The sequence below is a fragment of the Lichenostomus cassidix genome, chromosome 1 (assembly GCF_008360975.1).
Source record: "Lichenostomus cassidix isolate B80296 chromosome 1, HeHo_3.0, whole genome shotgun sequence".
NCBI lineage: Eukaryota > Metazoa > Chordata > Aves > Passeriformes > Meliphagidae > Lichenostomus > Lichenostomus cassidix.
Window position 1 is genome coordinate 24,712,375 of NC_139479.1, and position 27,096 is coordinate 24,739,470.

At 50.1% G+C, this 27,096-nt stretch overlaps 1 protein-coding gene across 1 annotated transcript; it reads left to right on the plus strand.

The window, feature by feature from the left end:
- Positions 1-19,725: 19,725 nt before the first annotated feature.
- Positions 19,726-25,072, plus strand: SOX1 (SRY-box transcription factor 1). The gene is made up of 2 exons (XM_085053077.1): positions 19,726-19,866; positions 20,034-25,072. The coding sequence occupies exon 2, from the start codon at positions 20,521-20,523 to the stop codon at positions 21,640-21,642; it is 1,122 nt and encodes a 373-aa protein (XP_084909203.1). The 5' UTR covers positions 19,726-19,866; positions 20,034-20,520; the 3' UTR covers positions 21,643-25,072.
- The last annotated feature ends 2,024 nt before the right edge of the window (positions 25,073-27,096 follow it).

Consider the following 27,096-nt stretch of genomic DNA (forward strand, 5'->3'; position numbering starts at 1 on the left):
AAAACAGCAGGGTTGTGTGGAGGGTGAAAAACAAAAAAAAAGCACAGAAAAAAGGGTTACCAGTAAGTAGGCAGGGTAGAACTGTCACTGTTTGTGACTCCAAAAATCTTAAATGATGAGAATTTAATTAATGTGATTTGTGTTGCACACAGGTCTGTGAGTAGCTTGTTAGCCACCATAATTAACAGGACTGGAGAGCTTGCTGCTTTGTGGCAGACAGCAGTGTGAGGCAGCAGCAGCAGCAGCAGCAGCAGTGGGGAGCAGGAGCAGGAGCAGGAGCAGGAGCAGGAGCAGGAGCAGGAGCAGGAGCACAGCCCTCACTGCACCTTGGGGCCCAGAGCTCAGACAGGTGGGCTGCAAACTCACCTGTCCTCCCTTCCCCTCCCATAGATCTGCCTTCGGGGGAAACCTGGCCAAGGCAGCCTGTTGCACAGAAAGGGTTAGCTTTCAGAGAATTCCCAAATCTTTGGTTTACTGTGATCAATTGCATGATTAGGCTGGATGTCATTGAAGGTGGTGATTATCTAATGGGGACACTGTGATCTCTATTGCAAAGAAACTCTGCTGGGGAGGAAAAATTCGCAGAAGACATCAATATGCATTTATACAAAATACCTCAGGGCATCTTTGCAACTAACAGACTATAAATTAAAAGAGCTTTTTCTCTGTTAAGCCAGTGAAGGAGACATGCTTGCATTAAATTTGTGTCAGAAAGTGAATCTTGGTGTTAGCGGTTTTCTTTCAGCTAATGCATTTAGCCGCACTAAGGTATGAATTTAATCACTGAGCTATTCGGAAGGTATCAAGCACAGACATTAAATAGGATTATGCAACAGCCGTCTGCATTTGCTAATTAAAATGTGGAAAACAGCCAGTGTCAAATTATTTTGTTTAGACAATTCATGGCTGGGTTAGGTAGTTCAGCAGTTATGCAGTGGTTTCACTCTTTAGTAAGACTTACAATTTCACAATGACCTGTATGATTCTAAGATACAGACTTTAACTACAGCCAATGTCATTGGGCCCAAAAAGAAACTTTAACCTTTTGCACTGAAGTAGGATTTTTAATAAATAGTTGTCATTTTATTTGTGTAGTTTGGAAAGTATATTGAACATAATTTATAGAGCCTGCACACTATAAATTCTGTTCACCAGTATCTTCAAGTACCAATTTCACCTACACTTCAACTAAATTATGGTCAATTCTTGCTTTTAGAAGACTCTTCTTTAATTTTAAAAAAATGAGCTATGATTTTGCTTTTAAATGGACTCACATGAATCTGAGAGGATTTGCTTTCTAATGGTCCCTTATTCCAACAAAATTTACTTCTGCAAGACTGAGTTGTAGTCACGAGTTGTACCAATGTGCTTTGCATGTATCCAGCAAGCAAGATCCAGAAAAACATTCATTCGATCTTGTAGGCTATTCCCTGTGACCCACCAGCTTGCCCCAGGGAGAGAGCTGTCATCTGGATGAGTTGTTCTGGCAGTCTGTGTCCTGTAACTCTTTCCCCAGTGCCCCAGTGCACACCCCTGCTGCCCTGATAACACGACCAAAAGTTCACCCCTTGACCACACACACTGCCTGCAGCCCCTGCTAAATGCCTCATGCATGTGAGAATGCAACATGCTACAGGGATCACCTTCCTTTTTGCTTTTTTGTTGCACATTCTCCCACCTCCTTAAGTGACTGGAGCTGTATCCTTTGTTGTAGGGTGCTCACCCAAGAGACATGAATCTCAGTGTTTTAGATGAGAGAACTCACTGTCATACATGCCACAGTTCTTTGCTGGTGCATATGAAAAAAAGCTGAACACAGGGATTGGACAGTGTGTACCTCAGTCTACCTATGTCATGGAGCTAGGGCATGTCTGAGCTCTCTCCAAAGCAGAGGGGTAGGAAAGCACACCTACATTCTTCAGTGTGACCCACAGCTCATGTGGCCCACTGTAGCCAAAGTTTGGGCACTACTTTTTTAGTGCTTGAACACTCAGTACGTGCCATCTCTCAGAGTCTTGTCAGTTAAGTGAAACCCCAGAGGAACCCTAGTGCAAGAGCATATGTGACCACAGGTAGGGTTATGATGACCACTGGAGCTGCTTCAGCTCCAGTGTAGGAGGTCTGGCTCATCTGTTCTTCTCACAGTTGTTTTGTTGGGTCCCAAGTTCCTTGTTCCTCTAAAGAAACTATCTGTTGCAATCAGTTTTCTTCTCAAAGCATGCCACCCTTGTCCAGTTCAGAATTCAAGCAAGATAAGTAAGTTTGTGTGTTCATTAGAAACACCACTGAAATGATCAGCACAGGAGCACAGCTTAAAAATTTACATTTATATTGTCACCATTACGGTTTAAACTCAATGCCTGCTACGGATGAAGAGAACTTCTGCCCTACTTCTGCCCTACTGCCCTTCCATCTGCACTTCCCTTACACTACCATGCACAGGTGGTTTTGCATCTTTCTAACAGTTTGACAGTTACCATTAGTAATCCAAACGTAAAAAACTTTTTAAAATAATCTTGAATCTCACTGTTTTGTGGCAGAGTCAATTCGGTGACAAAATTGCAGCCTCCACAAAGGAGCAGAAGGATGCTGGAGTTCGTCAAACTTATGAGTTAGAAGAAAAGATGGCTTGAATAACTCTTCTAACAAAACAATCTGGGTTTTAAGCAACATAGATTCAAAAGGGAATCTTAAAATCAATGAGCAGAATGCTTTAGGAACTTCCCCAACCACTGTTTTCCTCCTTGCATGAAAATGACTCATTAAAAGGACACATCAAATTGCTTTCCATGTCTGTGAGAGTGAACACCAACACAATTGGAGAATTTGCTAAACTGTTACATTGAATGTGATATATAACAAGAGGGTTAGGAAGCTGCTGCATTAACATGTGGGAGATGATAAGAGAAAAACACAAATGTCGATGTAAGAATAGGCAGGAAATTTCAATTTGCAATTATGCTTTAGTTTTTCTTAACAGACGTTGCAGTTTGTAAAACAGAAAGAAGCCTAGTTTTGTAGTTCATGCTCCCAATTTTGAATACAATTTTAATGTAAGTGTACAAAATGTTTGGTTTCATGCTTTAGGTTTGTTTAGGTTTTGTTGTAGTATTTTTGCCCTCCATCCTACACAGAGCACTCATAACATTCATCTCTCTCAGCTGGAAACAGAGCCACATTTTTAGGCCCACATACAGACGCAAAGTGAGACTTGATGTTTATATTTGGTGGTTATAGACTGCTAAATATAGAGATTTCATAGCAAAGAAGTCTTTTAAATGAAGTGTCATAATAATTACACAAAATAACTTCTACCCATCCTTCTGTAGGCAAATCCCTAACAGGGCCAAGGGTCAGAAAACTGGGCTGTAAAAAGAATGAAAAACCAAAATCTGCCTTTCTCTCCCAAAATCACAAAGTGCCAAGAGGACAATGATCTTTTTTTTTTGACTGAAGAAGGAATTTGCTCTGTGCTTGGATTTGGGGCATGGGCAGGAGCATGACAAGCACATCCAAGAATGCCATTTCTTGATAGTCAAATGCTGTCAGAGAATGCACATCAAGCTGCACACATGATGTTTCTCTGTCCTTTAAAAACTGCCATCTAAATCATCTAGCTGAGGATCAAGCTGAGGTTTCACTTTCCCAAGCCAAAAACATGCTTCCCTTTCAAGTAAGCAGAATTCATATAAAATACAGCGCAATTTCTTTGACAGAGCTGCAAAGTATTCATATCACTCCACAGACTAACAGGATGAACATCCCCTAGAGTTGTGCCCCACAGACTGTGGAAGGAGACTTCTCCAGTCCTTCTCATCACCACTAGTCCTCTTGGCAACTTTTTTTTCGGGCTTTTGGTCAGTGAAAGGGGAGTGAGCTCACAAGGACTTGAAGACAAATGGGATCAATAGGAAGTCCTGGAAGAGTGTCACCCCTTGAAAACATTGAAAGAGTGCATTTATGGACATCATTTCACACTCTATTAAGAAGGTGTAAACCCTGTGAAACTCAGAGCAGTTGTTTCTTATTAATATAAGTGTAAAGCAGCAGTTGAATCAATGTTTTAGTAGAAAAGGCTGTTCACTGTGGTAATTAAGGAGACTCTAACAGTTAACCTATCAATAAGAGCTGTGCCAGTCAATTCAATAGCAGATCTCATTTTCATAAAGATTTCCGGCGAAATACTCTGCATACTATTCTGTTCCAGAAAAGAATCAAATAATACTGCATTAAAAGATACATACTTCTTGAAGCAAATATTTCATTAATTTGACCTGACAACATTTGTGATCATATTTTTCATGACACAATAATACCAGTGAATTTTACTACCTGCCAAGGGGAACGTGTTACTATCAGGATGCATCCTGATTGTGTTCAGCTAGTTCAGCTCAAAGGAAACAATGGAGCTTACAGACATGGTAGGCTACCATTCAAGTTGGCAAGGTTCCCATTACAGATACTCCTTCTTTTTAATATCTCTTGCCATCCAAGTCCTACGTGATGCATATAATTTAAGCATTCTCCTTAATGAATCACAAATGAAGAGCAGTGTCTACAAGGGAATTTCAGGGGAGGAATAGGTAGGATCCTGTGTCACACTGAATGAGCATCTTCAGGGCAGGCAGTCAAAACAGAGGCCATGATCCAGAGGTTCTTGGTGGGAATTTGACCAAAGAAAGTTTTGGATCTAGCCCAGAGAGGGCACAACACCTCTCCAGAGGTGTTTAGTTGCCAGCAGGATAAAACCTCAGCTAAGAATACATAAAACTAGAGGACTTTATGCGGTTTTTTTACATTTAAGGACAGTACTGCAGAGCTTGACAAGACAAGCTTTGTTTGATTAAAGAGCATGGAATGGCACCCTAAATTACCAAAAATAAAATATGTATTGTTATATATTGCTACTATATGTTTTCTACAGTTTATATATGAGAAAGTATGATTAAAAGTCGATGAGAGACTGTTTATAAATTTTGATTGCTTCATAATTTTAACTCTGAGCAACATTTTTATCATAATTATAGGCTTTCTTAAAGCATTTATGCAGATTGTTTTATTCAAAAGGGGTTTATTCCATATAAACTCCACTCTTTTATCTCTCCATAAAATCAGTATGTGAATTCCCAGCAACTACAACTCCACTAGACAGTCATCACATTAGTAGCAGAGATATTTTCAAACAAGACAATATTCCTCAGATTTTTCTAAACATTATTTCCTGCTTTCCCAGCGAGTGTCATGGCGGTAAATAGTAATCCTGATCACATTTGTTACCTCTTTATGTGTCTTTAAAAGTATGAGGAAGTTTGTTCTCATAATTCCTCTGTGATGTTCCTGTGTGCTGCAGTAGCCAGTGTATCTATGGTTCAGTGGGGGCTTGAGGAGATACCTCACATCTTCAGCTCAAGGATATGTAGGTCCAGGGATTTAGATGCAGAGCTTATGTTCATTTCAGTGACAATTTTCTTTCTAAATATCCTGGAGCCCTACAAATGCTGAAATCTAAAGGACTTACCAGAGGTTTCAGGCTGTTTCTTAATCGTTATTAATAGCCAGTTGATTGCACTGTTTCAATGCATGTGAGCAGCTTTTAGGAGCTGAAGCAGGGTGTGAGTCCATGACTCCCAGCTCAGATTGGCTCATATCCATATTGCCTATGATGAGAGGGCTCCAGAGAAAACCATCCTCTTTCCTTCCTCCAGGTTTTCTCACAAAGGACATGAGCCAGCCAAAAGTCCAGGATTTCTGCAGTGGCAACAATTAAAGCATCAGAACACTTCGGTGAAGCATAAGGCAACAAACTGACAGCACGGCTGGACCTAATGTAGCAGAAAAGCAATATAACCCGCTAGGTGATGCAGGGGCAGTCCTGGTAAAACAGCAAAAGTGAATCATCTTCACTGCAAGAGGAGCCAAAAGGTTGGAATATTTTCATAGCAGTCACTGTCTCAGCAAGCTGTGCCTCCTTATGATCTACTCATCCCAATGATCTGAGAGGGAACTTCTTCAGCACTGGAACATTTATAAAGTGAACAGAAAGTGTAAACCCTCTATTTGCATATACTCCTAGATGGAAAATATACTGTCACCTCTCCCAGAAAATACAAATATATGATGTTAAATTCATACAAAATGTGTGCAACCATTTCTGCCATTGCCATAAAAATCTGATCTTTTAGTACATGTGCTTGGATACACATAAACTGACTTCTTAAATCTGCAATATGTTCTGGTGGGTTCATGACAATGATGACAGTCTCTAAACACTTCATTCTTCAATGAGGAGTGTTAGTTTGCCTCAGTCTCTTTGAAGCTAAGCCTGATGCTAAGCCATGCTCCATTTTAAAGCACTACCTTCAACTTTGAAGATTTCATCAAATGACTGGATCACATTGCAGTGGGATAATCTAATCTTCACCCCATACTTTCTGCTCCTAAGCCACTTGAAAAGCTGTTTTGCACTTTGGTCTTGGAATGTGTATTCTGCACTTGAATGGTGTTGTTCGGACTTTAGACCCTATTGAATGGGGAAAAAATCTAAGACCTAAACACCACCACCACCCCCACCCCACAAAAGAAAAAATACAAAACAAAAAACAAAACAACCAAAAAAACTCACCACACTGAGAAAACAATTCCATTACCACCTACTGCTCTAAAATTAAATGAGAGACTCAAACAGATTTCTCCTGTTGATTTTATAGATTGCATGTTACAGAAGCCATAACTTCCCTCTGGCTTCACTCAGTATGGATCAGGCATCATTCCACAGCAATCACAGGAACCAAGCCCATGGAAGACAAGATTTTGGTGAACTTTGTTTTTCCTGTCTACAATACAAACCCCATTTAATCCTTCAACACTAAAATCGAAATCGTCTTTGTTTACATTTCCAATGTAATTTCAGTAATTGCACAGCTCTATCTTTTGAACTTGTTCAATGATATTCCACCTTGAAAACATACTAATATTAACGTTTGAAGTATGGGAATAAATACAAGTTGTGTGCCTGGATGACACTGCAGTTGGAGAGGGTGCTCATCAGTATTACAGAGCAATTGTAGGTCAGACAAGTTGTCACTGGACTTAATTTCAAGACTTGATAAAACTGCTGCATTTAGGAAAAAATCTTTTGCTGTATCAATTATATTTTGACTTCTGAGGCTTGCAACTGTTTCATGGCAGCGCAAGAAACACTGTGTCTATGATGGAAAGCAATCAAATACTCATACAAGTATATTGGTAAAAAAAGCAAACACATTAGAGGTAACAGAATGTCCATTTTTAAGTAGCAAGAGGAGATTTTTAATATCTATCAAGGATGTCAATACATTTTTTTCCAGATTTTTTTGTCACTTACTTGTTTGAAAATAAGGGTCATGTTCCACCATAGCCTTTCTTTGCAGGCATTTGGGCTGAATAACAGCTACAGGCATTTTTCTGCATGAGGAAATTGAATAAAGACAGACCACGGCTCCTCTCTAGAGCCAGGGACTGGCTGCAGAGCCAGCCGAGCTGCCCATCAAATTTGCAGCTACAATTGACTTAAAATAACTCAGTGGCAATTATTCTAGAGTAAAACGTGACTTCTTCTTTGACGATGCTATCCGATGCTAGGCTGTAGTTGGTGTTATCAAGGCATGGAAGAGACCTTACCTCTGGGCTGGTGCTTGGGACCCGAGGAGTCCCCAGGTACCCTCAGCGTGGAGCACTCCAGGCAAACCTCTGCGGGTTTTTTAATATATTTTTTTAAAGGTAGGGTTTCTGAAGCGACTACTCTGAGCCCGGCAGCAGAATGTCTACTGTACCGCCCCAGGAGCCCTGGTAAGGGCTGGGGAAGGTTCCGAGCCCCTCTCCGACAGCCCGGGGCGCGATGTGCGCAGAGCGGGGCACCTCTGGCCGGGCGCGGGGCTGCGGACATCCCTTTCTCCCCGTGCTTCCCCAACACCTGCGGCAGGATTCGCCAGGCTCAGGCATTCACTGTCGCTCTGCAAACTAAGTGTCGAAAGCCCCCGCAAAGGAACAAACAAAAACCTGCAAAGAGGAAAACGCTGTAATCAAGCAGCAGAGCTTTGGGGTTTTGGAGACGAGCGTGGAGAGAGTTCGGATCAAATGGGATTTAAATGTAAACAGCAGTAACTGCATATGATCAATAATCACCCCGTGTGCATTCCTCTACTAAGTTAACATCAGCTAGGACAGTGCAAATATCGCAAGTGAGTACTCGACAAGGAAATCAGCTGAGTGTATGTTCAAACTGTGGTTGATTATTCATATGAACAACTCTTTTCAATTAAATATTTCGTTTAATCCACTCATATCGACTTGTCTACGAAGCTGCATGTTTAGCTTCCAAAACAATAATGTGGGTGCAGACTTATTCTGGGGGATTTGATATAATCTGTATAATATCATTCATGCAAAGAATTATCATCTTTATTCTTCTTGCTTCCTTCTAACCAGCTGAGGCAACGAACAATTTTTCGTGTAAATACTTATGACATTTTTTAGATGTTCAAAGGAAATTTGTCAGGAAGGTCCTTCACAGTACAGGGGAAAACCACATCTCGGTGAAGATATGAGTCTTGCAAATGCGAGCTCAAAAGGAAAAGCAGCTCATGTTTCAAATAGTAACTTCCGAAGAAATTAATTGTGACTATTATTTTCCTGCTACTGCTCATAATGTCTTGCCATGTCCTCGGCGGGTGCCATCCGCCCTTTGCAGTGGGTCTGGCCACCTCATTACACGGTCCCTCGTTCACCCTACGGAGGCTGTGCTTCTGCAGCTGCCTGCTCGCTGCGTCTGTGGTCTTTTCTTCCCTTGCCGCCTTCTTCAAATCCCTCGGGTCCCACTGTAGAAAACAGTCCCTGAAACCTCGGAACCCACCCTTCCTTCCTTCCTTCCTTCCTTCCTTCCTTCCTTCCTTCCTTCCTTCCTTCCTTCCTTCCTTCCTTCCTTCTTCAGATTTGGAAAAGCGACGACAGGTTGAATGAATCAAGAGCCTTGGTTTCTCCGTACACACAGCAATCAGACCCTTTCAACGAGCCATCATATTTGTCCTTAATTTCGACTTTCCCAAGCACTGTTCTCATATTCCAGTGTTTGAAATGTAGGAAGATTTAGCATAATTTGGAGGTCAGATTTCTAAATAAGCCTACTTTAAATAACAAGCTCACACGGGAGATTGTCAGTATCTTTATTTTGTATACAGTTTACACACTGGCACCGCTTTTTAAAACCTTATATGTGGGTTAAAACTCAATTTTACAACCCCCATTTATATGAGATGTAGGTTTGACATCTGTTTGCCAGAGTGTTTTGCACTTAGCCTAACACCCACTATTAAATGACAAAATTGTGGCAGGCTGTCAAAGCCAGCTGACTGACAGCTGCTCTACTTTACAAAAAAGCCCCATTCAAATATTTGCAGGGTTGAAGCTTTCTGTAACGCTGTCGCCATTCTCCCCGTTATTTAGCATGTAAAATATAAGTCAAAGTTTTAAAGCTGCTTTCCAAAATGTTGCCATTTTTCCATATAAAAAGAGCGAGCGGTGGTTGCTGGCGGGGATCCAGCGCCGAACGCATTGGGTGGATATTTCGCTGGGTCCCCGCGTTCCTCCTATCTGCACAAACCCGATAAAACTGTCATTTAGCAGCGTTTCTTAATATTGCAGCTAATTAGAGCCGGCGTGTTATTGAAGTGAGAGCAAAAATCCACTTAAAAGAGAGGGGAGGGAGGGGGGTGGAAAAAGAAGGGAGGGGAATTTTCCGTGCAGGCAGAGGTACGCAACCGGGCACGGCTCACAGCGACACCCCCCCGGGAAAAGGGACGGGCTCTGGGGAGGGGACACCGAGGGCATCCCGGCACTCCCGCAGCGCACCCCCCTCCTTTTTGCCCCCACCTCCAGGGGTCCCTCTGGGCAGCTCTGGAAGGACGTGCAAGGGACGGCGCTAGCGGAGGGGGAGCGCTGAGCCTTGGCCGAGATCTCTCCCACTTCTAGCCCCACGGATGAGGATGTAACATTTAATTCAGGTCGTTAATACACGCCCGTCCGTTCTCCTGTTCCCCCTCCGAGCGTCAATATGAGTCTGTAAAGGGCAACGGTTGTTTAAACTTAAAAGCAATCTGCTTTTTATTCCAACATCTCTAATAATTGTATGTGACTGATCAACTTAAAATAGCTGACGAGGTAAACCCTGCATGCTAAGGAGCCTTTGCAGCAATTGCTGGGGTTTATTTGAAACTCGGGTGCTTCCCGCAGCTTTTGCGAGACAAGCAAGGCTCTGGCTGGCAAGAGAATCGGAGGTTAATGTTGGGGGTGGAGGGATGTATGTATTAATTTATTTTTTTAATGAGGACTAGATCCACCCCCTGATAAAAGAAGGAGACAGTCCGGCCACAGGAAGGCGGCTGCCCGCGGTGTCAGTTCCCAGCGATCTGGCCCCGGCACCGTTGGTCACCACGCAGGGCACAAGCAGCCACGACCCGCCTGGATGCTACAGCCGGCTCCACCGGCGGGCAAAGCCATCCCTCTGTTCCCCTCCTCCCTCTTTCCCTCCCTCCCCGCTGCACATCCTCGGCACAGACGGGCAGACACACACCACACGGGCGGAGCAGAACGGAAAACGGGGCACTCTCCGCTTTACTTGAAAATCTTTAGCTGATTTGTGTCCATTTTAATAACCCCTATCGACTTTCTTCCCTAGAGCGGTTGTCATGTTGGCAGAAAGGGACTGGACAAGACTATTTCGGGGAGGGAAGAAAAAAAAATACAGGAAGAAAACTAACGGTGCTGTCTAGGAAAGGGGAGGTGATGGCAGTGAGCGGTACAGGGCGGAGGAAGAGCGGACCCTCCGCAGCGATCCTGAGCGGAGAGGGGGAGGTTGACAAAGCCCTGCTCCATCCCGAGGGAAGGCCGGGAGAGGGGGAGCGAAAGGGGGGCTCTGATCCTCCCTGTGAAATCCAAGTTTATTGTCAACAAAGGAGGATCTGGCCGGGCTCGGAGCCTCCGCGTCCCGAACTGTCGGAGGCAGAGTACGGCGAGAGGGAGCAGGGTCCCTGGGCGGCCGGGGACCTTTAGGGTACTGTTGGAAGGGCAGGAGCAGGGTCCCTGGGCGGTCGAGGCGGGCGCTGGGAGGGACGGGAGGAGGCGCGGGGAGCCCCACGGCGCCGCACAGGTGCGGGAAGCAGCACCTAGGGGTGGCTCTTCCCTTCCGGGGGGCATCTGTCCCAGCGAAGGGGGCAGGGGACAGTAGCCCAGCAGGAGCGGAGAGGCACAAATGCAAGGTTAGAGGAGAAAGTGCGTGTGAGAGAGGGAAAGGGGAAGAGAAAGAGGAGGAAGGCTCTGGGCTCCACCTCCCCGCTCGGCGCGGCGCTCCAGCTGCTCTCAAACCAACTGCTCAATTCTATTCACTGCCGCGACGGAACAAAAAAGTGGCTATTTATTAGAATACTTGTTTGGTATTGTTCGGTGCCACACAAAAGGCGTTTCATTATGTTGGGGTGGGGAGAAAAGCCCCTCTCTTTTTTTCCCCTTTCCTTTTCTTTTTTTTTTTTCTTTTCTCTCCAGACCGAAACAATAACTTGGAATTGTCTTTAAAGTCTTTTCTATCAATAATAAATTTCATTTTCTTCTCTGTCTCCCGCTCTCCGTCTCTCCCCCTCTCCTGTGCAGTGTGTATGTGTGTGCGTGCGCGTGTGTGTGTGAGGGGGAGAGAGAGAGAGCGAGTGAGCGAGAGAGCGCGAATGGTGAGTGTGCGTGTGTCGCCGGGCACTCGTGGCTCGGGCACAGCCGCCTGGGAGCTGCGGCTGGGCGAGGGGCGAGGAGGAGACCGCCGGCTCCGTGTCGCGCTGCCCTGCACCTGCGGGCACGGTCGGAGAAAGGTGTGAGCTAGGCTAGAGCAGAGGAAAAAAAAACAAACCAAAAAAGTAATAATAATAATAATAAGGCTGCCCCTTCAGATGATATGTTGGGAGGAGGCTGGAGCTGGAAGAGCAACTGTAAGTGTGCCTCTAACTTTTGAGGGGGTCTTCACCCTGTCTTGGGAATGGAGGAGGGGAAGCCGGCGAGGGGAGGGCTTCCAAGTTACTTTTGCTTCAAGGAGGGAAGAGCCGTTTGCAGTCACTGGGTTATCGGCTGTGACACGGATTTGGAGGGGTGCGGGTGTGGTGTGACAGCGTTTTGGGCTGCCCCCCTCCGCCTTCTGGGGAAGACGCCTCGCTGGGTTTTGAGGCGGGGGAGGAAAGCGGCGGCCGGGCAGGGCAGGGGGCTGCGGGCGGGCTGGGGCGGGGAGGGCGCCGGGGGCGGCGGCGCTGCCTCCCGAGCGCGTAGCGCCCGCTCCGCTTCCACCTTCCAAAATTAACATGTCGGTGCGCGGGTGCCATTTAGTGAAAGGTGTCTTGGGCAAAGAATCAATTTCGCTGTGACTGACCGGCGGGCTTGGCTGTATTAATACTGCCAAAAAAAAAAAAAAAAAAGGGAAATCAATAGGCAGAGCAGCCCTCAGCTATTACAACTAGTGCCTGCTGAATCTCTCCCCCTCGGAGAGAGCATTCACATGGGCTCCCAGCTCTGCTAATGCGGCTGGGTTGAGCCCGGCTCGATCTTCCCAAGGAACGGGAATCCCCGGATCCGGTCCTCTATGGAAGTGACAGCTGCCGGGACCTCTCGACAGGGAGGCTGTGCCCAGCATCTCGAAGTCAAGTCCCAGCCCGGAGGTCACGGCTATCTGGCGTGGTCCCACCCAGGATCTTACCCTCCCTCCCCAGCTCCAAAGTGGCTGTAGAGTTTCTCACTATTGCTATAAAGTATCGGGATATTAAAAAAGGTGAAAGGGACTTTCCCTCTCATAACTGACGGTGGTATTTGGGGTCGATCAACAGGCAATGCAGCAAGGTTGTACATCTATCGATCAGGGAGGGGACGCGTTTTGGCTGAATCTCTTTTCAGAAACAGGTGTTTAAACATGATAGCGGCTCCAGTCAATTAACCCATTAAAACCCCGTTTTATCGCATTGATTCCCGCAGGCTGCCATAAAAGGTTATGTTTTGAAAGCCTCTTTGTTAAGGGGGGTGGGGGTTTGGATGGATGGATGGATGGATGGATGGGGGTAGGAAGAGTGGTTGCAAATTGTCCCCAAACGCACAGTATCGAGCAGGCAGTAAGATGCGGAACTAGCATTTCTTCCCACTAAGCCAGGCTGCCCCAGCGTCTCAGCGCGCCCCGTCCTCGCCCGCCGCTCCTCTCCCGGCTCCGAGGAGGGGCAGGGCGGCCGCTGCGGGCCCAGGGGGCTGACGACATCCCCTGCCCGCTGTGGGCCGCCCGGGTGCCCAGACCTTGTGGCAAAAATTGACACATCCACTTCGAAAAAGGCATCTCCCGTGAGGTCTGCACTTCCCGCCCGGGGAGGAGGGGTCCAGCCGGGGGCGGGGGCAGCCGCCCTGCACCGGCTGCGGGCCGGGTCAGGCTGTGGGAGCAGCTGAACTGTAGCCCTAGCTATTTGCAAGGGCTGCTATTCCTAAAACAGGACTGTCTATGAACAACCTGTCTCACCCCCTCCCCACCCCCCGCCCCAGCACCTTTTCAGGTTTGCCAGTCTTCGCTATAAATTATGTATTTGCTAGAGGTGTCAGTAGCGTTTTTACTATCCCGCCTTAGGGTGACTGCCAGGGAATCCGTTTAAGCAGAATGTGAGGTATCAGTCAGTGATCTGCTGAAAAACAGAGGACGAACACCCCTTTTTCAAAAGGCAAATAAACACGGGATCCCGACACGGACCAAGTAACCGGGATTTCCCGTTGGTGGGAAAAAACCAGGATTCTTCTCTTCCCTTCACTGGGGTTCGCTATCCGCCTTCCCATGGCCAGAATGCTGCACTGGATGGAGCAAGAGGATCATGTATTTCCTCTGGGTAGCTTTAATTTCCAGACCGGCGGTCTGAGATTATTTAGATGTTTCTAGTTTTGCCCTTGTTTGCTGTTTTCTGAAGTAAGCACTGAGTGCGAGACCAAAAAGGTTTGAAACCGTGTCAAAGTGATGTTTTAATCTCATTGAAAAGTGCATTAAATGAGAAGATGTAATTTGTGTGGGATGTTTCGATGAAAGGAGAGATTGGAGTGGATGATACTTTCGCTCTCCTGTGAACCTCATGTCATGTTTATATTGAAGCCTGTGTAGCTAACCTAATTTGCAATAACAGGATGGCCTGCAAGAAAGAAGCTTCTCTATTATTTTTTTCTTTCCTCGTTACTTTTTTACACAAATTCATTCTGACTTGCCTAGAATGATACCTTTGCAATTTGGGGGTAACTGACAAGGATGCAAACCAGAAATATTACCTTTATAGTGTTCTGAGCGACGCGCCACAGACATAACCACCCGGGTTGCCCTGCTGGAAATGGGAAGCCGCATTTGGGCTTGTGAAGCTCTTTTTCTGTGACTGACATTTCAGCAGCACAATTTTAAAGATTAACTCCGTAATAACTCCCCATGTCGTTCTAGTCCGATAGACTCTCCATCCCCGTAGCACTTCCTTTTCCTTTAGAAGTTTACAGTTACAAAATTAAAGTTTTAAAATATTTTCCTTTTGGGGGAAAGTAAATTGCTGGGTAGAAAATTGCATTTTTTCTTGGTGGGTTTTTTTTTTTGCTTCTTGGTGTGGGTTTGTGGTTTTGCTTGTTTGTTTGTTTGTTTGTTTTGCCTAAAGGGACACTCCATAACTCGACTGTAAAAAAGTAAATGGTCTGGCTATCCTTCTAGGTAGAAAACCCAAACAGTAAAAAATAGGACAGTGCTAACCCTCGTCTCCCGTGAGATGCTGTGCCATCTGATCAGCACATATTCCCGGCGTGTGCCTTAGTAATAATAATTTTTCAAAACTTAAAAATCTGAATAGACTTGAAAATTACAACTTTTGTGTAATGTATTCAGCCTGTTAATTACAGGGAGTTGTGTCATTGGAATGTTATCAATGACCTGTTCAATTTTAGTGTAATTACTAACAAAATTAGACAAGGAGGGATCACAATACAGGATATTCCTCTTTCGGAACAATACTGCGCTGGAAGTCGAGCTGCTGCGTAGCATAAACAAACATTTTAGAAAATGCTCCTGCCGGCAAAACTTCGTAAAGACAAGATTCTGTTTTTTTCTACCGATTCGGAAGTCCCACCGGGCGAAGGATCGGGGCCATTCCAAGGCAAGGGGGCACGCAGAATGTCCTGCCGGGAAGAGGAGGGGGGAAGCAAATCTCTGCTTAGGCGCGTCCCGCCGTCCCACCGAGGTGTGCCTCGCCTTTCCCTTGGCAATGCCTGTCCCGGGAGCTGGGTTGCGAGGGGACACCCCCCGGCACACCCACCCGCCGGGACCCGCTGTGGGCTTGGGGCTGCCAGCGGCTGCTGCGGAGATCAGACGTGCGGGGAGATCGATACTGCTTCTTTTAGGCGCAACGAAAATATAAAGCTCATTTCCAAAGCCAGTAAAAACTAGAAAGGATGGAGAGAAAACAGAAAGGCTGGGATACACAAACTCTTCGGAAAGGGGCAATTTATCGACACTGTGGAGAGAGTGGTGATGCAGAATTCCTTTAGAAAAATAGCTCCAGCCTCCCTTTTATGTGACACAATAAATACATATATAAATGGAAGTACCTACAGCAGCCTGCCCTCCGGCCACTTTGATTTTGCCCGGAGCAGGCTGGCCCTGAGCACACCCCTGTGCTCCGTGTCGCGCCCCCTGCCCAGCACCCGCGCCCCGCAGGGCGGGAGGCTCCTGGCAGCCGAGCGTGGCCGGCTCGGGTGTGCAGGGCACCTGCCTGCTCTCATTAGGACTTCGGAAACCTTTCGACCCTGTCCCGTACCACCCTCGGCGTTCCCCCGCCGTGCCTCCCGACTTTGCCCAGGGGCACCCCCGCAGGACAGTCTCAGTGCTAGTGGCCCTGCTCGCCCCCTCTCCGCGTGCTCCCGGCGTGGCGGTGGGCGAGCCACTGGTTGGGATGGAAAAAGAGGGAAAGCGGCCTGTGAGCCCTGACCCCGGCCCGAGCCGCTCCGGGGAGCCGCAGCGGGGCCACCGCTCGGGTCGCGCGGGTGTCGCAGCAGTCCGGGCTGTCTGGGAGCGGCGGCCGGGAGCGGGGCGCGCCGAGGCTGCGGCAGGACAGCCCGTACCCTCGTCACGCTTCCAGCTGGTTGGCACGGCTCTCCTGGGCGAAGGGGGGAGACATTTCTCGTCAGGGAATTTTAGCCTTTTCCTCCCCCCCCTTTTCTTTTTCCCCCCTTCCCTTTCATTCATAAACCTGGTGGCTATAGACGCAGCTTGAATATTGACGTCTCTTCCCCCAACTGCTCCTCCGTTAACCCAATTACAGAATTCATCAAGAACTGTGTTGAATTATCTCTTTCCATACAGTATCAGCATTAGCCTAATTAAAAGCTATAATGTCTGATATAATGATTAAATCGTTAGCTCTGCTGTAGGGAAGCAATATTTTGTTTTCCCTTCAATTAGAAGCTGATTGAGGTTTTCAGAGCAGGTCAGCTGTGAAATTTGAATTATATGTGTGAGTACCGTTCACAGGGTGAGCCCCTACTCGAAAGCTCCAGAGATTCTCCATACGCTTTTACCCAGCAAGCTGAGAAAAGACAACAAAACACAGAGAGAGCCCGTAGCTGATTTGGGACTGGGGCTGTAGGATGGCACAGAACAGTTGTTAACACTGGAAAAGAGAGACTTTATTCAGGCGCCCTTTTTCCACCATCCCATCTCTACTGGGTAGCAAGCAGGTCGTGTTGAAAGCTGTGAACCCCGAGTCGCCAAAACACAGAGGCAGGAAAATTCTTGCCCTTTTCTTTGCCTGCCCTTTCTGCTCCCTCCCGGTTTGGTCGCTTTGGCCCAGGTAAAGACAGCCCGGGAGCGAGGGAGTGCGTTGCATTTCGTGCTGGTCAGCGGGTTTTGGAGTGAAGTACCAGAGGAACTGCAAGCGATGCCACTCCTTCCCCGCCCCAGGTTTCAGACAGGGCTGGCGAGGGGTCAGGCAGCATCTCTCACGAGCATCTCCCCACGGCATCGCCCCGGCGCGGGCTGGCGCTCGCCGGCCCCGACCCGGGGCGAGGGAGGCACGGCGGCAGCCAGCAGACGGCGATCGCCGCCTGCTCCGGGGCGCCCGGCTCGGCCTCGCCGCCCCGATGCCCCCTCCTCGTCCTCGGGGGCACAGACGGCACAGAGGGCACGGCGTCGGCCTGACCTGCGGCGGGCGACCCCTGCCCCGAGGGGGAGGCCCTCCAGGAGCAGCTGGGCGCGGGGAGAGGCACCGCTCGCTTAGCCGCGTCCCCCCTCGCTGCGCCGAGGTGGGGGAGAGCCGTGGCCGGGAAAGGCACTTGTCATTGCCACCGGCCTGCGAGAAGCCCACGCCGGTACCTGTCCCCTCCGAGGGCGCGGGGGGCGACCGGGGTCCTGGCCGGACATTTAGCCCTCCCCGGTCCTGCTCCCAGTGCGGGACCTCCTCTCCGCCTACCCTCTGCAGCGTTCATACAGCACACACCACACCCGCGGCCGTCTCCACCTATTTCCTCCACCAGCCCACTCGCGGTTCTTTGCAACCCCACTTTCTGCAGGGGAAAGTCCAAGGACGTCTCATCTTCGGGCGCAGTCCCCACCTGCACCACCTCAGGCCCGCAGACCTGTCTTGACTTTTTTCCCGTCAAACGACACTAGCAAAAGTGCTTGACCTCGTTCCTTGTCCCGCGACTCGGGATCTGCACTGCCTGTACCACGGAAGAAAAACCCCTGTCTGCCTCCCCGAACTGGTTTTTACACTTTCCTCCCCCTCGTTCAGTCGATTGACCTCTCTGGCCGACGGTGAGCGGAGTGCGCCTGGGCCAAAGGCAAGAGGGACTCACGGCAGCAGCACATCCTCGCTCCCTGTTCTCTGCCCGCGTTTCTCCCCGCTAACGTGCTCGTGGTACTTTGGTTTCTTCTAGGGCGGGGAAGGGGCATTCTGTGTTTACTTGCCAGGAGCCGGGAGAAAGAGGGGTAAACCCCACTCCAGGAAAAGTCCAGGAGGGGGCAGACCCCGCGGTGGTGAGGATTAGCAGCTGCCTCTGCATCGGGGAAGTTCAGCTTCGGGCAAGTTTCCTTGTATGTGAGGGGGAGGGAAGCGAGTGTGTACCCCCAATTCCCATGATAAAGGTATGTTCCCATGGGGTCCACCGGCTGGCAGAATACATAGGACTCACTAGGGCCTTGGGTAGATAATGTGTGAGCCATGACACTCATCTCGCAGTTTTTACTCCTCATACCTTCATTTGGCCATCCAAGTGGAAACGCGCCTTTTTGCAGTAACCTTCTCTCTCTCTCCTCCCTCCTCTCCCCTCTCCTTCCTCTCTTATCCCAACCAATTGTTTTTTAAATGTGTAATTTAGCAATCATAACAGCCTCCCTTGTTTTGCCATGGCAGACATGGCAGCTTGGGAAACTCTCTGCTGGAGAAGCATGCATCTATTCCTGCACCATCTTCCCTGCCCTCTTCGCTCCCTTAGGGCTGGCTGGAAGAGAACAGGATCCTCCCAAATGCATCACTCAGGCTGAGCTCAAAAGGCCTGGAAGCAGGCTGAGCCTTTGGCCATCAGTAATAGAGAGGCACTTTCCTTTCCCCAGCAAACCCAGATTATCATGATGAGATCACTATTTCATGACGAGTCACTGGAAATGAGAAAAAAAAAAAGGTCTAATCCTAGCCCAGTGCCCAAGGCTGGTGCTTTACGCATGATGCATATTCCTCCTGCAGAAATCTTCTGGTGGTAATAACAGTAATTGGGGGAGTTGCAGCGTGATTCCAGCCTTGCATGGCCACTAGGGTCAGGAAAATTAACACGGACCATGAAAAGAGCAGGCATGCTGTGTGTCCCTTTCTCCACCTGGTGAAAGATGATGGGGGCGGCCGTTTATACATGCGTGGGCATTTGTGCGATGGACTTGCCATTCCTATGGCTGCAATTAAAGACTGTAGCATGAATTTCCGTGCGGACCATTTTCTCCCCCTATAAAATAACTATAATCTCACAAGACAGCCAGGGCACAAAGGTAGTCTTTTAATATTTTCAAGGGAAAAAAAAAATCATACACCTGTACTTACTATATACAAAGATAACATGTTTCCGTGTACCTTCTTTAGTCGCAGGTGCTTTTAACTCCCCTAGGACTAAGTGAATAACGACTGCGTCCAGCCTCCGCCTCATGCCTGGGCCTGGGAGCAGTTTTAACACCTGGGAGACACGTCTGAGGGGGCTCCGGAAAGTCTCCGAACGAAGTCCCGCGGCAAAGGCGCGTTTCCGTGCCGCTCGCACGGCTGCGGTAGCGGGGCGGACAGCCTGGGGCGCCTCGGCGCCCCTAAATACTGCTAGACGGTCCTCGAAGTGAGGGGCGCGCCCGGCGGGGACGGGGCGGCCCGCGGCCCCAGGGCTCCCTGCGGCGATGCCCGGCGGGGATGGAGAGGCGGACGGAGGGGGGGACGGAGGGGTGGCCGGGGGCTGCGGGAGTGTCCCCGCCTCGGGGGCTCCGTCGGGCTGGACGCGACCCCTCCGCCCGCCCCCCGAGCGCGGCGCGTCCCGGCGCACGTCACCGCTCGGCGCGCGCCATATGCAAATGCGCGCCCGCCGGCGCTCCCCCATTGGCCGCCGCCAGGCGATTTAAGGCGGGCTCGGCGCGCGCCGTATGGCTGCGGCGCCGCTCGCCCGCGCGCCCGGCGGCTCCTCCTCCTCTGCCGGCCCGGCCCGGCCCGTCCCGGCTCAGCCCGGCCCGCCCGGGCCGCGGGAGGGAGACCACCGACAGCAAATTACTGTGTCGCCGCGCCCCGGCCGCCGGGCTCCGTGCGTGTTTTGGTTGGGCTCCTTCCCCCACCCCCTCCCTCCCCCGATCCTCCTCCTGCCTTTTTTTTTTTTTTTCAGTTAACGTTGAAATACTTTTTTTTTTTTTCCGCCTCCTTTTCGCGTGGCGGTGGGTTCTCCTCTCTTCTGCTCCGTTCACCTGCGATCAGCGGATGCAAGTCACACACGCTCCCTCCCCTCCCTCCCTCTCTCTCTCCAAGTTAGCAGCAAAGAACAAAAAAAAAATAGCTCCGTTAAGGATAAGAGCGGGAGCGGAGGGGTGTGCGCGCGTCTGCCGGGGAGCGCCGGCGAGCGGAGGACACCGCCGACGGCTCCGCACACTCCTCCCGCCGCGCCAAGTGAAGCAGCAAGTTTGCCGTGCACCTGTTTGAGCAGCTCGAACCCCCGTCGCCGCCGAGCCCCGAAAGTGATTTGCGAAAGGGAGAAAGTTTTTCGCCGGCGGGGTCGCCGAACGCTCTCCTCGCGGTTTCTTCTCCTCCTCCTTTTTTTTTTTTTTTTTTTTTTTTTTTTTCGCACGGCGGTCGCTACCTAGATACAAACGGGTTTTGCCTCGCTCGCTCCCCGTCCTCCCGGGCTCCTCTATGTTTGATTCATTTTTCACGTCTGGCGCCGGTGGAAAATAAAAAAGCTATTTGAATGTACAGCATGATGATGGAGACGGACTTGCACTCCCCCGGCGGAGCCCAGGCCCCCACGAACCTCTCGGGGCAGACCGGAGCGGGAGGCGGCGGAGGCGGCGGCGGCGGCGGCGGGGGAAACAAAGCGAACCAGGACCGGGTCAAGAGACCCATGAACGCCTTCATGGTGTGGTCGCGGGGCCAGCGGCGGAAGATGGCCCAGGAGAACCCCAAAATGCACAACTCGGAGATCAGCAAGCGCCTGGGGGCCGAGTGGAAAGTCATGTCGGAGGCCGAGAAGAGACCGTTCATCGACGAGGCGAAGCGGCTGCGGGCGCTGCACATGAAGGAGCACCCGGATTATAAATACCGGCCGCGGCGGAAGACCAAGACCCTGCTCAAGAAGGACAAGTACTCGCTGGCCGGGGGGCTGCTGAGCGCCGGGTCGGCCGGGGGAGGCCCGGCCGGCGTCGGCGTGGGCATGGGCGTCGGCGTGAGCCCGGGCGGCGTCGGGCAGCGGCTGGAGAGCCCCGGCGGCACGGCCAGCGGCGGCTACGCGCACATGAACGGCTGGGCCAACGGCGCCTACCCGGGCTCGGTGGCGGCGGCGGCGGCGGCGGCGGCGATGATGCAGGAGGCGCAGCTCGCCTACAGCCAGCACCCGGGCAGCGGGGGGCACCCGCACCACCCGCACCCTCATCACCCGCACCACCCGCACAACCCGCAGCCCATGCACCGCTACGACATGGGCGCCCTGCAGTACAGCCCCATCTCCAACTCGCAGGGCTACATGAGCGCCTCGCCCTCGGGCTACGGCGCCCTGCCCTACGGCTCCCAGCCCCACCAGAACTCGGCGGCGGCGGCGGCGGCAGCGGCAGCGGCGGCGGCCGCCTCCTCGGGTGCGCTGGGCGCCCTGGGCTCGCTGGTGAAGTCGGAGCCCAGCGTGAGCCCGCCCGTCACCTCGCACTCGCGGGCCCCGTGCCCCGGGGACCTGCGGGAGATGATCAGCATGTACTTACCGGCCGGGGAAGGCGGGGATCCGGCGGCCGCTGCCGCCCAGAGCCGGCTCCACTCCCTGCCCCAGCACTACCAGAGCGCCAGCACGGGGGTGAACGGCACCGTCCCCTTGACGCATATCTGAGCCCCCGCCGGCACCGGAGCGCCGGAGGCGGGCACGGGCGCGGGCACCGGCTCGGCCACCGGCCCCGGCCCCGGGCCGTCCCGCAGGACTGCGCGCCCCGCCGCTGCCACCGCACGCTCAGCCCCGGCCGCCTGCCCGCGCCCCGGCCCCGCGCCGCTCCTGCCCCGTTCCCAGGTTCCCCCTCTTATTTTTGCCTCTCGCGCCCCTTCCCTCCCGCCCTCCCCCGCCTCTCTTTTTTTTTTTTTCTTTCTTCCTTCCTTTTTTGTACAGAAATGTTTTGATGTTCTTGTAATAATAATAATAAATAATAATAATAATAACGAGAGAGAAAAAAGGTAACGGTTGCTTTACTTACCTTTTTTTTTTAAAGGACTAGTTTATGAAACTGGTTTTAGATTGAACTTCTGTGTTTTATCGAGACTTTTTGTACAGTATTTATCATTCACCCAAGAGACATAGAGCGTTTATTTGCAAAAGAGGAGAAAGAAAGAGAAAGGGGGGAAACGGCGGCGAAAAGAAAAAATACCAATAATAAACACACAAAGTTGTAGGTGATGCCAACTTTTAGACCGCGCGGAACCGCTACGATTTCAGTCACGGATCGCTTCTTGCGAAGGCTTTTTATTGACTAATTAACTCGAAGTTGATGAGGAAAGAGTTCTCATTTATTACTCATGTACTAAGGCAAATCCAAAAGAACACTTAAAAGTTTTTTGTAGATATTCTTGCGGGTTTGTTGGGTTGGGGCTGGGGGGGGTTCGTTACTTGTTTATTTATAATTTTTTTTTTTTGTTTGGAAGCTCCAATTTTTTTCCTGGGGTTTGTAAAACTTTATTGTATCTGGATTTTTTTGTTTGTTTGTTTTCTCTTTGTTTTTGTTTTCTTTTTGTATCATTTCTTGTAAATGCATTGTGAAATAATTTTTATTTAGGCGTTACAAAGGAATTCAGATTGTATATATAGTTTACTAAAAAGCCTTTCTGCTAAACAGAAATCCTAAGGATGCGTTCCTTTTTATTTCTTTCTATTTTTTTAGTTAAATAAATTTCAAAGTGGAAAAAGTCACCCGCTAAAAAAAAAAAAAAGAACAAAACAAAAAAACTAGAGAACATAGTAGTGTTTACCATGGTAAGCCTGAAAACACAGCAGGTAAACCTAAATTTTGGGGAGGAAGTTTTAAACAGCAGCGGCAAACAGGACGAAGTACAATCTGCAGTAAAAGTCGATGCTCCCTAACCTGTGTAAATCAGGAGGGATGAAGGTAGATTTATTTTAATTTGCGTTCCCCACTGCAAGGGAAGGCGGTTTACTGCGTTACTCTTCTAGCCGTGAGCATTCATTTTTTGGATTTGATGGTGGGCTGATGGTCCGGGCATTAACTTTTCCCCTGGGGGATGACCGGGCGCTGCCCGCCCTGCTTGCCTCGGGCCCCCACTCGGGCGGGAGTTCCCGGCGGCCCGGGGGACACCCACCTCCCCGGGAAACGAGAAGACACCGTTCAGCGCGGCACTTCCCCTCTAATTAACACCATGAAAAGAGAAAGCGCTTCGTTTTGCGCGTCCCGAAAAGAAAAGCGACCTCTAAACCTCAAGCCCGAGAAGCAGTGCCGTCCCTCCGGAGCATTCCGGGGAGCGGCGGGGTCACAGGTTTCTCTCCCTTCCCCTCCCCCTCTCTCCCCCCCGCCCCCCAATTTTCAGCGACTGGGGCGAAAGCTGTCGAGCAAAACGATGCGTGTCACTTTTTTGCAGAATGTTGTTCGAGGCTTTGAAATTTAATTTAAATTTTTTTCTAGCTCTTGAGAGATACTTTTCTATATGTTAGAATTAAAAGTTTGCTGTAAACTACTGTAGCAAATGAATTTTTAAAATAGTCCTAGCTGCTTAAACAAAAGGAAAAAGAATTAACTTCCAGGACTTCGATGTCGATCGCAGCAGGCTGTAGGACTGTTCACCTTTTAGCGCTGGCGAATTAGTACTGCATCCATCCAGGATTGGGGAAGTTTTAGTTAGCTAATGAGGAGGGGGTTCGGTCCCTGTTAGAGATTGCACTTCTTCTATAATGCTGACATGTCAATTGACTTAGAGAACTACTCAGACTTATGCCGATAATTTTGTATAAATCATTCATACTGAATGCAAAATTTTCATGGAAGCTGTCTAATAATTTCAACCCAAAATATCCCCCACATCTTTTTTCTGGTTTTTAACTATTTGAGCCTTTATTAAAGTGTGCGTGTTCAGACAGTCAGCAGGCGACTTTTGGAAATGCTCAGCGGCCAAACAGAGCGCACAAAAAGCAGGAACCTGTGAGAAACCTCCTGTGGTCCAGCCACAGTCCTATATGAAATTTAAAATATTAATAGCCGTACCTTTAGATATGCAGATTAAGCTGCGTACCTGTTGAATTGTTTCTTGAAACGCGTTGTCCTTCATGTGCATATGTACTAGTAAATATCTGTACACACTAGAGGTAGCATCATGACCAAAGAGAAGTGTGTGTGTGTGTGTACGTGTGCACATGCATACACATATACATCCGATGCAACCTTGTTATGTGCCTTTTTCTTTAAGGGTCATAGCTATTGAAAATCACATTTACTGACAATGCAGAATAGAAAAATCCCAGCGAGGCGATCCTGTATCGCTGAACACGACTGATGGAACAGGAGGATTGGAGCGGTCAAGGGAGAAAAGCAAATAAACATCTGTTCATTTGCGTCCAAATAACAGACATACTATGGGGGAGCGCTTAAAAAAAAAGAAAAAAAAAAAAGAAGAAAAAAATAAAGAAAACTAAAAACTATTACAGCTCTCTAAATGAGCTCTTTTTAACGAGTTTTCCCTCCTACCCTCACAATTTAGCGGCTCAATGGCGGTATGCCTAGAATAATAGGAATACCTGCACTTTCAACACAAGGGGATTAAAGAGACCCGATCTCGGCTATATTCAAATAAGCTTCGAAAATCCTCGGCCCGCCTTTCAAAGAAATGCAGTTCGCTCTGCAAATGTCCACCCTCCCCCCCAATAAAACAAACAAACAAAAAAAAGAACCCCACCAAACCAAAACCAACCGACCCCCCCCCAAAAAAAAATCCATCTCCACGAAATACCAAAAACATCCACGCATCCCACCACCCTGAGACACCATCTGGGTAGAATTTTTTGCTGTTCGTGGTTTATTGGTTGGTTTGGGAGTTCAGTTTAATTTGAGTTAAACTTCACGTTTGGGTATTTAGACAAAACAACTTTCCCAGTCAGATGAGTCGGGGTTAGGTACAGTAACATAATTATATCTTCGGCCTTTTTGCTGTACAAGTTATATATAAGAGAATAATTGAATATGCAAAACTAAGAATAGGTTTAAGCGATTTATGGTTTAAGTACATTACATCTAAAATTGTATGAAATGTTCCTCCTATAGCATGATTGACAGAGCTATTAAAATCACGTATGTGGAAGAATTAAAGCAAAAAGTCATCTCGTTTTCAGTAAAAGGAAGGAAAATCCAGGGAGTAAGGCGAAGGGGAGAGGGGAAGGTGCTTTCTCTGCGGAGTTAGGCTGCGCGTAGCGTGGGGAGCTTGGGGTCAGGGCCCCCCGTGGGCCAGACCCCACCCCCACGGTCATCGCTCCGCCGGGAAGCCCCGGGAGGGGGACGGCGACAGAGGAGCCAGAAGGACAGGAGGTACAGAGAGATAACAGGTTTGATCCGCTCCAAACTTCGAGCCAAAACACAAACTTGGCCTGAACTCCACGGCCTTTTCCCAACGGTTCTCCCTTTTTTAAAAACATTTCCCCCCCCGCCCCCCTTCCCCTCCACCGTGCGTGGCTCACTGAGCTCGTAGGAGTGGCGTTGGGCCCCGGGGAAAAGCCGTTCCCTCCAGTTCCACTCCCCCGCGCCCTCAGCCGGAGTCACACCGCAACAAGCCCCGGGGGAGCGTCGGTGCGACGGCTCCGAGCCTCTGGGAGCAACCGGGCGGGGGGAGGAGGGCACACGAAATTGCCCATGATGATATAAAGAGGGACGTCTCCAGAAATCAGACCAAACGCTCCCGTAGGGCCACAGCGGGACGAGGAGCTCGGCAAAATGCTCCTTGGCAGGGCGGGGTGGGGAGGACCCTCCCTCCCAGCTGCGCCACATGCAGGCGACATCAGGCCGGGTCACCTGAACGTCTGACGCGGATACAGCGTTTTATTATCATGTGTAAACTGCCACGGAAGGAAAAAACAATATTATATAAAAGAAAAAATGCTCCATAGCATCACACATACACGCTGCCCCGCCGAAACCCAAACCAAACGGCTGATCTAAGCGTTGTTGTAAGGTAAAACGGAGCTCAAAGACGTGAGCTGGCAGGTGCCTGTGGGTTTGATGGGTTAGCTGGATGGGATGGTCTCCCGGGCCTTGGCGCCGACGCTCTCCCACGCCCCACGATATCCCCGCCTTTCCCAGGCACTCACAGACGCGCCCGAGCCCTTTTCTGCCCCTCCCTCCCTCTTCCCGCACACTTTCTGCCAGCTCCCCCCAGTAATCTCCAGCTCTCCCCTTCCCTCCTACACTCAGCAACACGTGGGGAGCGCCGGGAAGGGGCAGTCCCGTGGGGGCGGACAGCGTCGGCGTGCCCGTGTGTCTGTGTGTCCGTGGCGGTGTGCAGGGGGCTGATCTTGAGGGAAAGGCCCTTCTAGCTAAGCCAATCCCCCCGGAGCAGCGGGCCTGGGGGATGTCGTCCGTGGGGTGCGAGTGGGTATTCTCGAGCTGCAGCCCCAGGAAGCGAAATGCCGTCAGAGGGGCTGCAGATGAATGATGCAAGAAGAAAACGGGGGTGGAGGGAGGGGAGAGGGGTGAGAGAAAGGGAGGGAGACCGCGGGGAGGAGGAGGGGGGTTGGTGTTTGGAGAGCGAGGGCTTAGCGAGGAGAGTCCTGACCCCGAGATCAACGGCCAGTCAAACCCGTTTACAATCACCCGGCGGAAAACCGACGGCTCCCGCTGCAAGCCAGCGGCCGGCCGGGCAGCCAGCGTGACCAGACCCCCGCGTTGAGGGAGGGGGGTTTAATGGGGGAGTGCCCGGCCCTGCTAAGGGGAGAAGGGAGACGCCACAGTCGGGAGGGAGTGAGAGGAGAGGTCCCAGCGGGAGGTCGGAAGGCTGCAGCGGGTGGCGGTGGGGAGAATGATGCGGTGCGCCCCGTCTGGCGACCGCAGCCTTCGGGCCCCTCGTGGACGAGTAGGGGGAGAAGGGAAGGAGGGAAAATTCCAGGCGTGAGAGGCGGGGGCGGGCTGAGAAATCTGGGAAAAACAAGCGCGTTGCCGTTAGCCGGGAAAGGCCGCTCTTAAACTCCACACGGGACCCTCCCGGGCTGGGCGACACCAAAGCCCGGCTCCAGTCATGCGTTCACCGGCGGGCGGGCGCCCTCCCGGACCGCGGGCCATCTGCTGCGCGGCTACCGGGGGCGGGGGGG